We start from the raw sequence: 15789 nt of genomic DNA, 5'->3' as shown, positions 1-15789 counted from the left end.
ATACTGGCAGGAGGTTAACAACATAGATGCTTTTATGGCCTCGGTTCAGATATGTTTGCATCAATGATCTTTGGAAACTTTGTCCAAATTACTGTTGAAATTGTTTATTTCAGAACTAGGGCGACCAGATCCACCCCACAACTCTTGAGTGTGAACAGCTTTGTTTTTGCAGAGGCAGTGGCTAAAATAGACCAGACTTTCCCATCAGCTGTTTGGTCATTGTGCTTTTCAGTGGGATTATAGCATGTTACAGTATTTTTCTCTGCAGCTTAAACATTGAACAAACCCAGACATCCGGAGATGCTAAAATGAAAAATCTGTTTCCTCTTGCTTTGCCATTTGCCAAGTGAACTCTGTTAGACAGCACATTCTATACATTTGGAGTAAATGAAATTACCCTTAATGTGTTGGCAACATCTGTCACAAAACACTCTTCAATCTATGGCTTAAATGCATTGGATAGGAATGGATGTGACAGTATATTTAATTAGGCACAGTTATGCTTGGGGGGCACTAGTTTTGCCTTAAGAACCAGTTTTTTCTTTTCCTTTTTTGTTCTTTTTTCTTTCTTTTCTCTCTTCCTCTGTGTTTTTCATTTTGTTTTGTTTTTAAATAACGTCCTACACAACATGGAGAAGACTCTGTATGTAATCTTTGATGAGCAAAGTGGCTGACAAACACCAGTCTTTGTTGTCGTTAACCTGCACTTCAAACTCTGTAAGTTGTCCCCCATCAAGTATCATCAAGACGTTGTGCCTCTCTGGGGGGTTCCTTTCTACAACTTCCATTTACTCACTAATTGTACATTTCTTTCATCCCTTGAAACTATTAAGGAGTTTATGTTCTTAATAATTTATGGGAATTCTTTCTTCATTGAACATGAGGAGGCAGAGACAGTGGCTCTGTCCTCCCCCAAGAATTTCCATTTTATTGTTCATTTATTTGCAGTAAGTGGCCTATTGAACAGAAAGGAATATTTCTGTTCATTGTTTTCCACTCTATGCCTACTGCTGCTATTTGCAATTCCAAATTATGACAACCCTCTTCCTACTCTTCCCTTTGATTGTCAGTTTCTGGTTTATCCACAGAAGCAACGCTCCTTCTGTGTCATCTGTAATCAAATGAGTCCCCAAACACTTTCTGAGAAAGGATTCTGTAAAAAGACCAAACAATCCTTCCTAAATTAATTCCAAATGCAGGCATTCAATCCTTCTATTCTTATCATGCATGGATTTTGATTCATCTGTCATATGCTCACATTTCTCATTTGCATATTGCCTTCCAAACAAAGACTAAAGTCTACCTCTTGCACCACTGTAGAATGAGATCACCTCTAGGGCACTAACAAGAAAGGTTTTTCTACCAAACAGAATTTGGTCTTTATCTCTGATTTATGACGAGCAATCCTTTATGTAGCTAGAGCAGGTTGATTACAATCCGGGGGGTTTCCAGGATTGTGACAGTTTAGGTGTTGGAATCCCTAGGGGCAATATTCTAAGAAGGTAGTCTAAGTTTCAAGCTCAAAACAGTATTGAAGTCTTGCACCTGCTAAAGATTAGAATGTTGCGAAAGTGCAACTTTTTGGTTTAAAAAAAAAAAAGTGCTTCAGGACTTCCATCTTAACTTTGAGGATTTTCTATAGTTTATCCCTAAGTGCTTTAGGAAGGACCCAGTGTTTTTTAGTGTTCACTGTTGGTATGGCACAACGACCACCAGAAATAAACACAGAAGCTGGGTTTTTTTTGGGGGGAGGGGGTTTGTTTGTTTTTCTTAAGGAAAAAGTTAATGTGGTTTTGTTTTATGGAATTCAGGCAGCCAGAAAAGAAAGTGATGTGTCTCTGAATTATAATTACTAAAAGCTTATCTTATCATGTCTCTGATTCAAGAAGTCTGCTGATGAATGACAATTCATGGATGCATCAAGAAATTAAAACAACACAAATGAAAATTTATGTATATATATATAAACTACAGATCTTTAAAATAACATATATATATTTCTGATTGAGTCTAGCAAACAACAAATATCCTTGCAAACAATGTTGGCTCTGAAAACAAAACATTTCCAAATATTTGGCTCAATTTCTATTCTCCCTCCATATTAATGAGGAGGAGCCCACAAGGAAGGATGAATGAAAGCCTGATCTTTTTTTAACAGATACAGTCAGGAAGTCAGATTTGGATAATACCAGGAGGAATTGATCATCCTGAGCAAAACGTTCTGAGAAACATTTGCTTACGGGTGGTTTGTGTGCTGACATCCTGCCATCTACATAAATCTGTCCTAGTTTTATTTCTTTAAAATGTTCACTTACATGGGAAGAAAAGTCAAACAGTGAAAAAAGTGTTTACAGAAAAAAAATAGCATTCAAATACATCATCATTTTATTACCAGTGGGTATTTAAATGAGTTGTGATATCATGGGCTTCTACGTGTATGGTCATCTTTATAATAAAGCATTGAAATTTCAATAATCTCAAAGATGCTGTCCAACCTTAGCTTTTCAATTAAGAAAAAATTGTTCCATTCTCTCAGCTAGTCAATTAAGGTAGAGTAAGGGGGGGTGGGGAGGAAGCGTTTGCCCTTTGCTTCACTAGCTATGTGAAACTATGTATATGAACAGAAAATTTTTTAAATGTCTGTTATTTCTTGCATTCCCAACAGTTATAATAAATCAAAGAGCATATTCTAGAAGTAGGCTTTTCTTAACATCCGACGAAAAACTTGACTTTTTTTTTGGTAATATTTTAGCAGTGTTACATTTAACCAACGTTTAACAGAGTTCAGTATTCTATCTTTTTCAAAAGCACAAATAGAAAGAAAGTAGGTCAAAAGATTAGGAGGAAAAACATGGAAAATACGAAGTCTGATTTTTATATCATTTGTACTAGATTTTAATCTGTCCTTCAAAAGATCCAGTCAAGAAACTCATCTGGACCAGCATTGTTACTCTGGTGGTAGATTGTATTGAGATAATCAATAATTACCCATATAAATCATGGATAAAAGCATAAGCCAAAAAAAGTCTTAGTCAATATTGAGAAAAACTAGATAATTTGCAAAGTGTTAGTGTTTTTCAGTTAGCGAAGTTTGTATTTAGAACAATGAAAGAGGATTTGTATGATATCTTGGAACACATTCTATATTGAATATTGGAATTATAAATGATAAGTATTTTAGACAAATCATAGATAAATCACATCAAAGGAAAAGGAAGTTATTAGTGCTATCTATTTAGATAACAACAAAATGGCATGGGTGGATGTAAAAAATCATACATGGTTGAACTTATCCTTTTCATTAAAAAGTAAACACATTTGACGTTAAGTAGTTGACTGTGTTTATTGTTTTTAAAAGTTTCCTCCCTTGTGGAACCTGTTTTCAGATGGACATTGTGTGTGCTTGTAGGGTGCTGTGATTACGCCGACAATGGACCATCCTATGTCAATGCAGCCAGCAAATATGATGGGCCCCCTGACGCAACAGATGAATCATCTTTCATTGGGCACAACAGGAACGGTGAGTTGAAGAGTTGGTTTTGCTTTGTTTTCTTGGACTTCTTCGATAAGATGCAATGCAGCTTTTACTGGTATTATTAGCAAAACTGGCCCTATGCCGTTGACTGAAACAAGTTTCCAGGTTCCGGTGTGCCTCGTGCATACACATTCAGTATTGGGGCACATTTACTCCCATTGACCAGATTGAAGTTTCCACTGTGTTGCATTTAAATTTGAGTCACTTCTTGTTCAAAGGACACAGTACACTGGGTATGATACCCATTTATGGAAAGGTCTTTATGCACACACTTGCAAATCTAGAACTTGTAACGTAATACATCTGAGCCTGGTTTTCTTTTCCCACATGCTTACGTACTCTACCTAATATATCATTCCTGGGTCATTCATAAGTCAGGGGCCAACCTTGACTATGACTAATACATAGAGCTTGTTATTTACTTTCAATGTTTAAATCAATAAAAAGTAATTGAGAACCTGACACAATCCAGTTCTTTTCAACTTTGTTTTGAATAGGTAGACAGGTAATGTTGAAAAAAAGAAAAGGAATCTAGTGTACTTGATGTTTTTTGATAGGTTGGGATACTTTTGTTGAGCCATTATTTTCTTTAGGGGAAAAAAAGTACATAAAAATGTTTATTACAGCATTGATTTATATCAACCATTTGGCATCATTAACACAGTTTTGTTTTATTTTTAAAAAATCTATTCAAAGACAATTCCCCAAATGGTTAAGAGGCAAATGTCTAATACAACCTGGAATACTACAATTTTGTTCATTATCAGTATAGATCAAACATCAGAATCAAAGTCAATCTTTCATATGACACTATGGTAGCAGGTTTTCCTCTTTACAAATATTAGTGCAGATGATTTTGTCATTTTTAAAGATGTAGTCATTTTTTAAAAATCATTTTTCTGAGTGAGACAGCTTAATTATGGAAAGAGCACTGGACTAGGAGTTGGGAGTACTAAACTCAAATCTTGGTTGAGCACTGTTCTTTCACTCTGTCTTTGGGAAAATAATCTCTTCCAGTCTGTTCCCCTCTCTGGTTGAGTAGTGAGCAGTGATGCTATATGGGGGCTCTTTCACTATCCACCTCTATGACATAAGCCTGTATGTCTCATAGTTGCCACTTCTGTGATTCTTCACAGGTACTCTGACATTGTCTCTAAATATCTATGTACACTGAGGACACTAGCTTTATATCAGAAATTTTACCTTAAAGCAATGGCTTGCTTGCCACATAAATGTAACAACTCATGGGCTTTTTGGAGTATAAGAAGTTTCTGACATGTCCACTGAGGCCAGAAAAGTCTGCCCTAAATAGGAAGAAAATCCATATGCCTGATGGAAAGAGTCCCATTGTTTCAATAAGGAGATTTTCAATAAACAGTACTTACCTGAGACCTCAGTCGCTGAACTTATAAAAAGCAGTTGATGATAGCTTACCTGTCTGAAAGCAGGGGCTAGATCCAATAATTTTTTAGGTCTCTGACCTAGACTTTCAAGTCATGTCTAAGACTATATTTAACTCTACACTGTGGTACAGTTAATTTTCATCAGGGAAATAGTTTTAGGAATGTGTATGGAAAGGTGGCTTTATGTATGCACCTGCAGATCTAGATCTAGTAACATAATACACCTGAGCCTGATTTTCTTTTCCCAGATGCTTATCCATTTCAGCTAATATGTCATTCCCAGGTCATTCACAAGTCAGGGGCCAACCTTGACGACAACTAATAAACCCTGGAAATATATCACCAAATTTGGGCTATATTTACTCATATCACAAACACAGCCATGTAATTTACATAAACATTTAGTCACTTCACTCATTTACTAACAAAGCAAGTCCCAAGTTCATTGGGAGAAACTGAAGTTTCTTGTGTCTACGCTGTTGATTTCCCTTCATATCAGCCTTTCTCTCCTTAAAAGATGATAAATTCTGAACAAGTGAAGTAATTCAATCTTACTGTGTTGAACGGCAATCTAGAATCCAAGAAGAGGATGACTTATAATACAAACGTCTGAAAATCTAGAAAGTCTAGAAAGAAACACTTTCTAAATCCTACTTAGTTGAATCAAAAACAAAACCAGCTGACTTGCTGAAATTCAGATTTGCCAACTAGAAAAAAATACAAGAGCTAGGTTAATTAAGAATATGACTGAATCCTTTAGAGAATTGAAAAATAAGCTAAAATATATAAAACAGTTTCAGAATTACAATAGAGGCTGATTCAGTAACATATATTATGATTAGTATTTGAGCATTTCAACAAGAATGCATTTATATGAGATCATAGTTTTTTGCCCAGCTAATAATAGTCAAATTACTCAAAAATGATATATAATCCTTCCCTTTCTTAGAGTGTTTTAAGCAGGTGGCTCATTTTTAACACCAAATTTCTTCTAATTTTTTTTTTCATTCTTTTCCTGCTTCACATTTATACTGAATAATGCTTAGGCACATCATAAGCTTTGTGTAAATTGATGGTTTACCAAGGGTTAAAATTCCATAAGTTTCTGGAAAGCCAGAGAGAGAAAAACTATTACTTTGTTGATGTTTAGTGGTGTCCAGAATATGGCTATACTTTTTTCTCAAACTGTCACTCTTACACTTTGATATGCCATCAGAGATTCCTTTTATCTGAATTTTTGATTGGCGTGTGTAGTGGCTATTATGCAATTGAAATGGATTCTTTTAATCAAATTTCTCCACCTTACTGCATCTTTTCCATTGCTTTATCTATTGCTGGGAATAGGTGGCTTGGTATCATGGAAAGAACAGTGGGCATTAGAATTAAACCTGAGTTCAAAGCCAGGTTCTGCCCCTAACTAGCTATGGTGTGTTAGGTTACTTAACTCTCTGAATTTTTATTTCCTTTTTTACCAAGGAGGAAAATAATATGTACATCCCAGTGGTGGTGTGTTAAATGGAATGATATACGTAACATACCTAAAACCATGTGTGACACCCGCTAGATGCTTATCAAATGAGCCGCCTTTATCTCTCTACCTCAAGTGGCTTCATAATGTGGCCATTATGTTCATTAATGTGGCCATTCAGTCCAGGTCACCAGAAGGAATATAGAAAATTATCAAGGTCATAGTACAAGTCTAGGCCCATTCTGTCTCATTTGGCATAAATTATTTTTCTCAAGTTTCTACTTCCTTAGCTTCTAACTTTTTCAGGATTGTAAACCCAAAAGTCCAGAGAAGCCAGCTAAGTCGCATTAATGAATAAAGCCAATGGAGATCAAACAAGACAGCCTGGAAACATGTCAAATTTTGTCTAGATTTATCATGTCACAAACATAGTCATGTAATATAAGTACACATGATATTGGAGATTATATCTTAAATGAGAGATATTTTCATGCAATAATAGTAACAGCTCTGTCTGAGTGTTGGATGAATCAATCATAGGGAGAAGGGGTACCTTGGCAGCCTTGTCTAAGGAAGGCAGCCCCGGCTCAACTCCAGAAAGCTATTGCTATATGGTCATACTGACTCAAGGTGGCCTCACCTTCCCATTTTTTTAAGCCAAGCTAAATATTTGCACTTTAACAGGCAATCTCCCTGCATTTGAATATCAGTCCCAGTTTGTCCTAAGTGCTCTCAGTTTGTGACTCCTGCCCAAGGTTTTCCTGGTTCTCCTCTGATGTCTCTGGCCATTGCTTCTTCTTTGCTTCTATAGGCTGCTAAGCCAGGGTTTCATTTTTAACTTCTCATTCATACATGATTTCCTTAAGCAACCTCATCCACTTTCACGGTTTTGAACTTTGCCTTCTATGCTGAAGACCCCTAAAACTGAGTCCTCAGTGCTAACCTCATCTTAGACTTTTTAAAAATCACTTAACCAACAACTTGCAAAATAACTCCATTTAAATCTTCCAACATCTCAAAGTCAGTACAACACAAACTAACTTCATGAGTTTCCCCAATTTCCTTTCCACTGACCCTCTTCCTCTTCTGTGTTTCTGCTCCTTAATTCTTCTCCAACTAATCCCATGACCATTTGCCCAGGCAGTCCAATGCTACACTTAGGACTCAATCTCGACTCTGCTTTTCCCTCACCACCAGATGCAACTATTCAAGATCCACCGGTTCTGTCCATAGACGTTTGTCAACTACATCCCTTTCTCCACATTTCTAGAGTCTCTACCCTGGGCCTCATTTGATTAATTGTAATAGTCTCCTAACTGCCCTTAGCTTGCTCCAATCCATTTTCTACCATGTTGCCACGGCCAGTCAATCTAAAATTATCTGACCATGTGTCTTTCTTACCTGTAACTACTCAGAGGCTTTCAGATGTCTGAGCTCACAGAAACTCTGCAAGACAAGGTGTGAGCAGTGACAACTCTAGATTAACACGGGAACCTCAATGCCAGAAACAGGTCCCAAAGGCAGGGCAGAGAGAGATTCAGTGAATAATCCAAAGTAGGCAGGGATCAGGGTTGATATGGGTTGGAGCCAGATTAGAATTTTCCATTTCTAGAAAGGGGAACTTAGGCCACAGGTCATGTCCCACTTTTCTTTCTGAGATCCCTGGGATCAAGAAGTATATTAAGCCAAAGCCTCTTTTTTTATTGTCATAAAATTAGATATATTTGAGCCCCTATAATTCCAAATTTTGAAATGGGTACCATGTAGTTTGACTAATCTTTGTCTACTATTTGCAAACTCAAATGTTTATTGTTGAATTCCTTGCCCATTTTTAAGCTGGGCAGAATCTGCAGGCCTTAGGAGAAATGAATTGTATGCAAGCATTATAACTTTTATCCCAGGACTCTGCTGACCTTGAAGAATTTTCTAACTTTACTGGTTTTATTTATTTATTTTTTTGTCATAGGATTCCCTCTATAGAACCAAAGCACCATTATCCATAATTTCTTATCACTCCATTGTAAGCTTTAGCAGAAACCACTGGGGATTTTACTGAGTTATGAGAACCTCCAAACTGCATGACAATCTTGTTTGACAAGTTTCTTATCTCCTTTTCATTTGTTCAGTTGGTGGTCACCAGTGGCTTACAATGTCACCAGAATCTGTTCAAAGAAATAAAAAGTTTTTGTTCTGCACGTTCCTTATCTGCAGTTCTGTTTGTGCTCTCGAATCCACTGGTGATTTGTGACATCACTGGAGTCCCATGGTGTAACCATAGCCACGCACAAAGATAATCTTCTAATTGTAATCCATTTGTTCACCATGGTTCTCTACATTTTTCAGTCATGCCATTCCATTTTTAATGCTATAAAATTCTGACACTATCAGGTGAAAATCCTGAACTATTCGTTTTGCCTGGAGATTTTCTTTCCTCAAGTATTAGCTATGAATATGAGTATTAAGATTGACAGTGATAAAAGAAAAAAGCAACATAAGATGTTAAGTGGACTCAGGATTAGGAACTAGTATTACAAATTCATAATTGGTAATGAGTATACTTTCAGGAAAATGTATCAATTAATTAAAACTAGTCAGGTACAAGAAATCAAATATAGATAAAGGGAAATAGTTCTAAAAATGTATTTAGTCTTAGTGTAAGATAATGAACTTTGATGGTAGTCTTATAAACAATAAGTAGGCATTAAGTGAGATCCTAGTATTAGGAAAGTTTATCTGCAAATATCAAGCTTTTGCTGCTTAAGAAATGGATTCTGAGTTGAAATATGTTACAACAGAGTACAAAAGCCCCAATAGATAAAATACCAAAGCTCATGAACGGATAGGTAATAAAGGAGGAGCAGGATGCCAAAACACATATTTAAAAAAGTAATTAAGGAAACAGTAATTTAATCTAATACTTACATGGACATATACACATAACCCATCAAATGAAGTTATCAAAAGAAAACACATCACTGATGAAGGTGTGAAGAAATAAACATTCTCAGTCACTGACAGTGGGATGATAGAAATCTAAATTTGTAAAAATGTCAGTTGAATAGCAAGTCAAGACACTTCAAAACAGCTCTTCCAATTCACCACGCAGTTAGAGTTTTGAGAAGCTATTTTATAGAGATATTCTAAATAACAGAAAAGCCTTTAGACCTCAGAAATATCCAGCCCTATGTTCTTTATAATGGCTAATAAAGAAGAATGATTAATTAAATTATAATCCATTCATAAACCAGAATGTGAGGCAGCATGAAGTTATAAGTTTAAAGTAGGAAAAAAAATTATTATATTAAATCAAAAGAGCAGGATATAAATTTGCACATGTGGAAATATAGTATCAACTATGAAAAAAATTATGCAATAAGGCTGTAAGAAATTCAAAATAAGTGTGGTTATTTCCAGATGATGAGATGGGAGATAATTTTTATTTTAATCATTATCCTTTTCTACATTGTCCAAGTATTCAACAATGAGCATGATTTACTCTTGTGATTTATTTTTAAATGTTATAAATATATTCTTGGGAAATGACTAGTGACAGGGTTATAAAATCAACTTTTTTTTTATTTATACCAATAATATGTGATTGAAGTTTTCGTTTTTTTTTTTTTTTAAGGTACTAGGAAATACTATCACTATTAATAAAATGTTTGAAGTTCCTTTAAAAATGATTCTACTTATTCTCAATTTGGGATTACAATGAACTCACATTCACATACCTGTTTTGAGACACCAAATAACTCATGTCCAAGGTTTATTTGCATTTGAATCTTTGATGCATGTTGGGTTTTGCTGGCCAAGGTGCCTTGCAATGTCCAAGTCTTAATCTATCTTCTCACATGCCATTTGCTCATGAGAGAGGGATTAACATAAATCATTTTAGGGCTAGATTAAATGGAGACATTTGTGATAGTCCAAATTCAGTTAACAAGGGGGTGGGAAAATGAAGTTTGAGGTTTTTGATTTGAAAATGGAATGAATGATGGACATGTGTCTAGAATAAGGGTCAAAGAAAATCATCTATTTAATCATGTTTTGGCAGTTTATTTGAACGTGAGTACGATCTGGTCCCTTTTACACAGTTTGCCCCTCTAAGGGAAGTTAGGGCTAGATGAGAACTTTCCATTTTTAGAAGGGGGGCCTTGGGCCATAGGCCATGTCCCACTTTCCTTTTTAAGATCCTTGACTAAAGCAATTAGATTAAGCCGAAGTTTCATCTTTTAAAAAATCAGATATATTTGTTTTCACATAACCTGAAATTTGGAAACGGGTGTCACGTAGTTTAAATTAACTTTTATCTACTATTTGCCCCTTCCAAGGCTATGACACTTTGGAAAAAGACAGCAGTCATCTGTTGAATAGATTCTGCTCTGTTTATCTCTGCTCTCACCATTTTAGCCCACAAAGCTTCTTGGCCTTGCCCAACAGTCCCTGGGATCAGAGCCAGGGCTGAGTGATTACTAATGAAATTCCGATTTCAGAAATGTATCAATCTTCATAGAGTGTGGGAATATGCACATTTTTTATTTATCTCTTTAAAAATTTTAGTTCTTTCTTTTGTTCTCTAGAATTTCATGTCACACTGTGTTTTGGGCCCTTTCCAGATGGGCTGCTTTTTAGAACATGTGCATCAACCAGAGAGGGTAAAAATTTCACAGCGATTCTCCCAGGAGGGGCCAAAATGATGACAGAGTGAGGAAGATGATGGAATCCTAGGATAGAATGTACTGCCCTAGCAGGTCACACAGGGGCCTCACAACATATACCCTGTGGCAATTCTGGGGACCATTGTATCAACTGTCAACTAGGGGTCATAGTGCCTTGAGCATTTGAAGGCAGGGGGTTTAGGCAACCATATGACATACAGTGGGCACTTCCACATTTTAGAGCTAAGATTCTATTTTATTTTCTTTTGTACTTCATTGCATTCTTTCTCATGCTCTTTTCATTCAAAGATTCAGTCCCAAGACAGGATTATGATACTCCACCAGCTGTTGTGTCAGGTAGGAAAATTCTAATTCCTTTAAGATTTGATTGGAGGGGAGAGATGGAGGTTGCCTGGTTTTCTCCAAAACTCTTTAAAGCAGTGATTCTCAATAGGGCTGGGTACAGGAATTTGAATTTCAGTTCTGGGACTGACAGCGGGATAGCATATGTGGTTCAAAAAAGTTTATCTTTAATATTCCAATCCAGTTTTGCATATGGAACATGAGTATGTTGCTCTTGAAATAAAAAATGAAAGCTCAAAGATATTTGGTTTGTGAAGAATACACAGAAAATAGAGTCTATGTTCTGTGTATCAGTGAATCTCAGTGTGAGAAGGATTCATCAGAATTTCTGGGAAGTGGGAGAAGGATATTTATGTTTATCAAAAGAGGGCACAGATTAATAAAAACTAGTTTGAGAAGCACTGCTTTAGAGACCAGAATTCTTCTGAAATCAGAAAGTCATTCCATTTTGCTTGCGCAACACCCAGCGTAGTATCTGACACATAGTAGGTTCTTGATATAATTGTTTGTTGAATGAATTGAAAGTTCAAATTTGTTCTATAAATGGTATTTTGGATATTGGAAGAGAAGCTGCCAGTGTTCCATTTGTACAACAAAGTGGCAGAGATTGATTTGAGAATGCATTAGCATCTTGAGGATTTTAATTAGCAACATTTAAATTGTTTTGTAAAATTCAGTGGTACACTTTGTAAGGGGTATATGTATATGAAGAGGTTGGTTTTTATTTGGAATGGCACAGATCCTCTGTGCTTTCACCTTAATTTCGAATTTTGATTTCTTGCAAAGAGGAAAATGGGCACGATTTTTCATTCTTGTTGACTTTTTTAACTAAATAAAATACTGCCAGCCTGAGGAGCTTTGAACTCTCTGATCCTTTGATGTGTTAGATGATGAGGACATAAAATCTAAACCAAGAAGGGCATTGGTGTGACAGAGCAAGAGACAAAGGCCAGAAATAGAATGAAAGAGCCCAAGGGGCAGTAAAGTCTGGCAAGTGAACGGTGGTTTTCAAGCAGAGAACACTGTGTTCTTGACCACCTGGTTTGCCTGACCCAGCATCTGAAGAGTAATCTGTTTCTCATGTCTTGTGGACTTTTTAAATTATGCTCATGGCTGAATACGCATCTTAAAAGTTCAGTTGAGAAACAATCAGTTAGCTTTCAGCTGTGAAGTCACTTTGGTCCTCTTGAAAACTCTATAAATTGTCATTAATTAAAATATCACTGATCTTTCCCAAAGTGTATTACCGGTCATAGCTTAACATGCCTATTTCATTTAGGATATGTGATGCTTGGGAAGGGAAGATACTTCATTCAATGCATACAGCCTTGACTTTTTTAAATATGTGGCTTCCACTCTTGATAATTCACCAACATTAATCATAGTGGAAGACAAAAACTGGAACGTGCCTTCAACTAAGTTGTACGATTTCACTTTCAAGAACAAAATTAACAAAAACAACAGCAAGGAAACATCAAAAGCATTTGCTAGATAACAGTCATAGGTAGGGCTCTTACACAAATCAATTGAGGCAAGATATCTGGCTGCTTGGAGCTCTCACCTAGTTCCATAGACAGACAGGTACCACTAAAAGTTCTTCAGCAGAGAAATTACTTAGTCAAAGTAGTGCTTGGAGAAACTTAACCCAGCAATTTTGTGTGTGCTTAAGGAATAAAAACAATAATCACATAGAATAGTTAGAAAAGCCAAGTATGATATCACTAGAATTAAAAAAAAAAAATGTTACTATGCCAGCCATAGAGTAAAAAAGAAGAGACTAATACGGAAGTAACAGAAAAAATAAGATGGGGGCAGGATGGGAGTGTCACAGTCCCTTCCCCCATACAAGTTTGGATTGGTGGTTTGACATATTACGAATTTGCATAGACGTCTTTGGCATGTTTGATCTATAGCTAAATGAAAACAGACTACTTACCTTCCAGAAGTGTGTTAATTGTCCTGGTGGGCACAACTTGAATGACTTCTGAAAAATAGTGTATCCTTTGCCCAACCCTTGACCAAATCAGGAGAGTAAAATGGGCAAAGGTGTTATAACAGTTTCTTCTCATATCTCCAAATATGCCCACACTGGACAACTCAAATAATAATAAATTCTTTGCCAGTGTTGGAGCTGACAAAACTGCCATAATGCACCTGAGTTCAAGATGTCTGGTTGGTAATCTACAGAGACATAACCCAACCTAATTATCATTTGATCAACCCATCAAACATTTATTGAACACCTTCTGAGTGCTAGGCACTACATGCAAGTACTTGGAATACAAAGATGAAGAGATAATAGACCAATGTTAAAAAGTACCATGGCCTAATTTAATGTTGTTCTTCTTCTTGTTGTCATTGTTTGTGATGTTTAAATGTACAATGTATGAAGGAACTAAAATCTAGAATCTAATAAGATCAGGAATAAAGTAAATTCTGAGCTGGATTTGAAAGGATAATAAGATGTTAGTAGTTGGGCAAGAATGGGTAAGGTACATGATGGGAATGAGACAGGATATGTAAACTCTTAGAAATAAAGGTATATGAGGTGATTAGATGATAGCAAGTACTTGGCATTCTTGGGATGAAATGTCACAATACAGGTACCAAGGCTAGGTCAGGGTAAATCTGATTTTAGGCAAAGGCTCATCTTTGAGTCACAAGTCACTTTGTTCTTTTATTTACTCAAATAGTATTTATTGGAAACATACCATATAGCCATCATTGTGTTGGGTGCTAGAAATACAACTTCCTTCTAAAAACCTAAGGTTGAAGTAGGAAATGAGATACAAACAGGTGATTATGACACAGGATCAAAGTGTTTCTATGTAGACAAATATATGATGTTTAAGTTCATAAATTTTTCAATAAGGTGCCTCAATTCAGAATCTACTTATGTCACAAGTTCTAGAAACTTGGGAATTTGCTTATATTAGTTACCTGAGAAAATAATAAAAATTATCTCATAAAGTTGTTGTGAGTATTAGAGGTATGAAGATATATTAGCCCATGGGGCACCTGGGTGATTCAGCTGGTTAAATACCTGACTCTTGATATCAGCTCAGGTGAAAATTCTGAGGGTTGTGAGATCAAGCCCAGAGTTCGGCTCCACACTGGGTGTGGAATCTGCTTAATACTCTCTCACCCTCTCCCTCTGCCCCTCCCCCAATGCACCCACACTCTCTCTTTCTAAAATAAAATAAATAAATAATATCTTTAAAAAATATATATAGCCCACTTAGAACAGAACCTGGCATAAAATAAGTGTTCAAGTGTTATTAGCAATAGCTATTCTAGTCATTCTTGTTACAAGGTGCTATGATGGCAAAAAGAAAAAAAATCAACATATAGTAGAGAAGTCAGAAAAGGGGGAAGAAACCTCTAAATGGAGACATAAGGAGATTTAGGGATTAGTCAAGTAAAAAATAAGTTGGAGAAGGAAAATTTCAGACCAAGATTGCAGCATATATAAAGGCTCATGGGTAGCAGGACATAGAAAATTCAGGGAAGTATAAATGGTCCAATGGCATAGAAACACATAGAGAGAGATTGGGAGTGGAGAAAACAGGCCTGGAGAAATAAGCTGGAGCAAAATAAACAGATATGATTACTTGAAGTCTATCTTGATGGCAGTAAATGCTAAATGGTTTTAAGTTGGAGACTGACATGACCCTGGATACAGTTTAGTGAATACATTGAGACATAAAGAGACATAAAATTAGAAAAGGAGACCAGAACTCAAGAACATGAGCCCAAAATGAAGTTGGCATTTGTTCAAGATGTGGAAATGAGAATGCAATGCAAACCTAGGATATATTAACTGACTGGCTGTCAGAACAGAAAGATAGAGAAGATTTAAAGGTAGTTCCTTAAGTTGCTGGCAACTCAGTGGCCTGAGGTGTCATTTGCTGTGATGTGAACCAGAGGACAGAGGATCAAGTTTGGCAGGAAAGAGACCAAGGTCAGGACTGTATGTGTTGAGCTTTGGATGTCTGTGAGGCATCCAAATCGAAATAATCAATAAATATTTGGATGTGTGTGTCTGGAACGTAGAATTCTGACAGCTGCCAGCTAGAGATGAATTTTAGAGATATCAACATGGAATTAAGTCATGTTACCCAGAGAATGTTCTTAGAATGAAGAGAAGTAGGCAGAACCTTAAACATATAAAATGGTCAGAAAACATATAAAATGGGCAACTGAATGGGAAAGGTAGAAACAGTGAATGTCCTGTATGGAAGTAGATGCAGCAAGTGCCAGAAACTTTGCACATTTGACTTTGAAGAAGAGTAGACAAGATAAAACTAAAAACGAATGGAGAATGGAATTGACTGATGTTCTGATTTTTTTTAGATGTTTTTA

The 15789-nt window shown here is 36.2% G+C and overlaps 1 protein-coding gene across 9 annotated transcripts in view; it reads left to right on the top strand.

The window, feature by feature from the left end:
• RBMS3 (RNA binding motif single stranded interacting protein 3) overlaps positions 1 to 15789 on the top strand; it is a 713870-nt gene that overhangs the window by 646733 nt on the left and 51348 nt on the right. For 7 of the 9 annotated variants that reach the window (XM_059390794.1, XM_059390798.1, XM_059390793.1 and 4 more), the window contains 2 exons: positions 3410 to 3520; positions 11374 to 11421. In XM_059390794.1, the coding sequence (XP_059246777.1) occupies positions 3410 to 3520; positions 11374 to 11421 (159 nt within the window). The remainder of the gene's footprint in view (positions 1 to 3409; positions 3521 to 11373; positions 11422 to 15789) is intronic. The other 2 variants (XM_059390797.1, XM_059390801.1) reach the window with 1 other exon arrangement.

The sequence above is a fragment of the Mustela nigripes genome, chromosome 2 (assembly GCF_022355385.1).
Source record: "Mustela nigripes isolate SB6536 chromosome 2, MUSNIG.SB6536, whole genome shotgun sequence".
NCBI classification, from domain to species: domain Eukaryota; kingdom Metazoa; phylum Chordata; class Mammalia; order Carnivora; family Mustelidae; genus Mustela; species Mustela nigripes.
The sequence above is the reverse complement of the archived record's forward strand: the minus strand, read 5'-3'. Positions and strand labels throughout refer to the sequence as shown.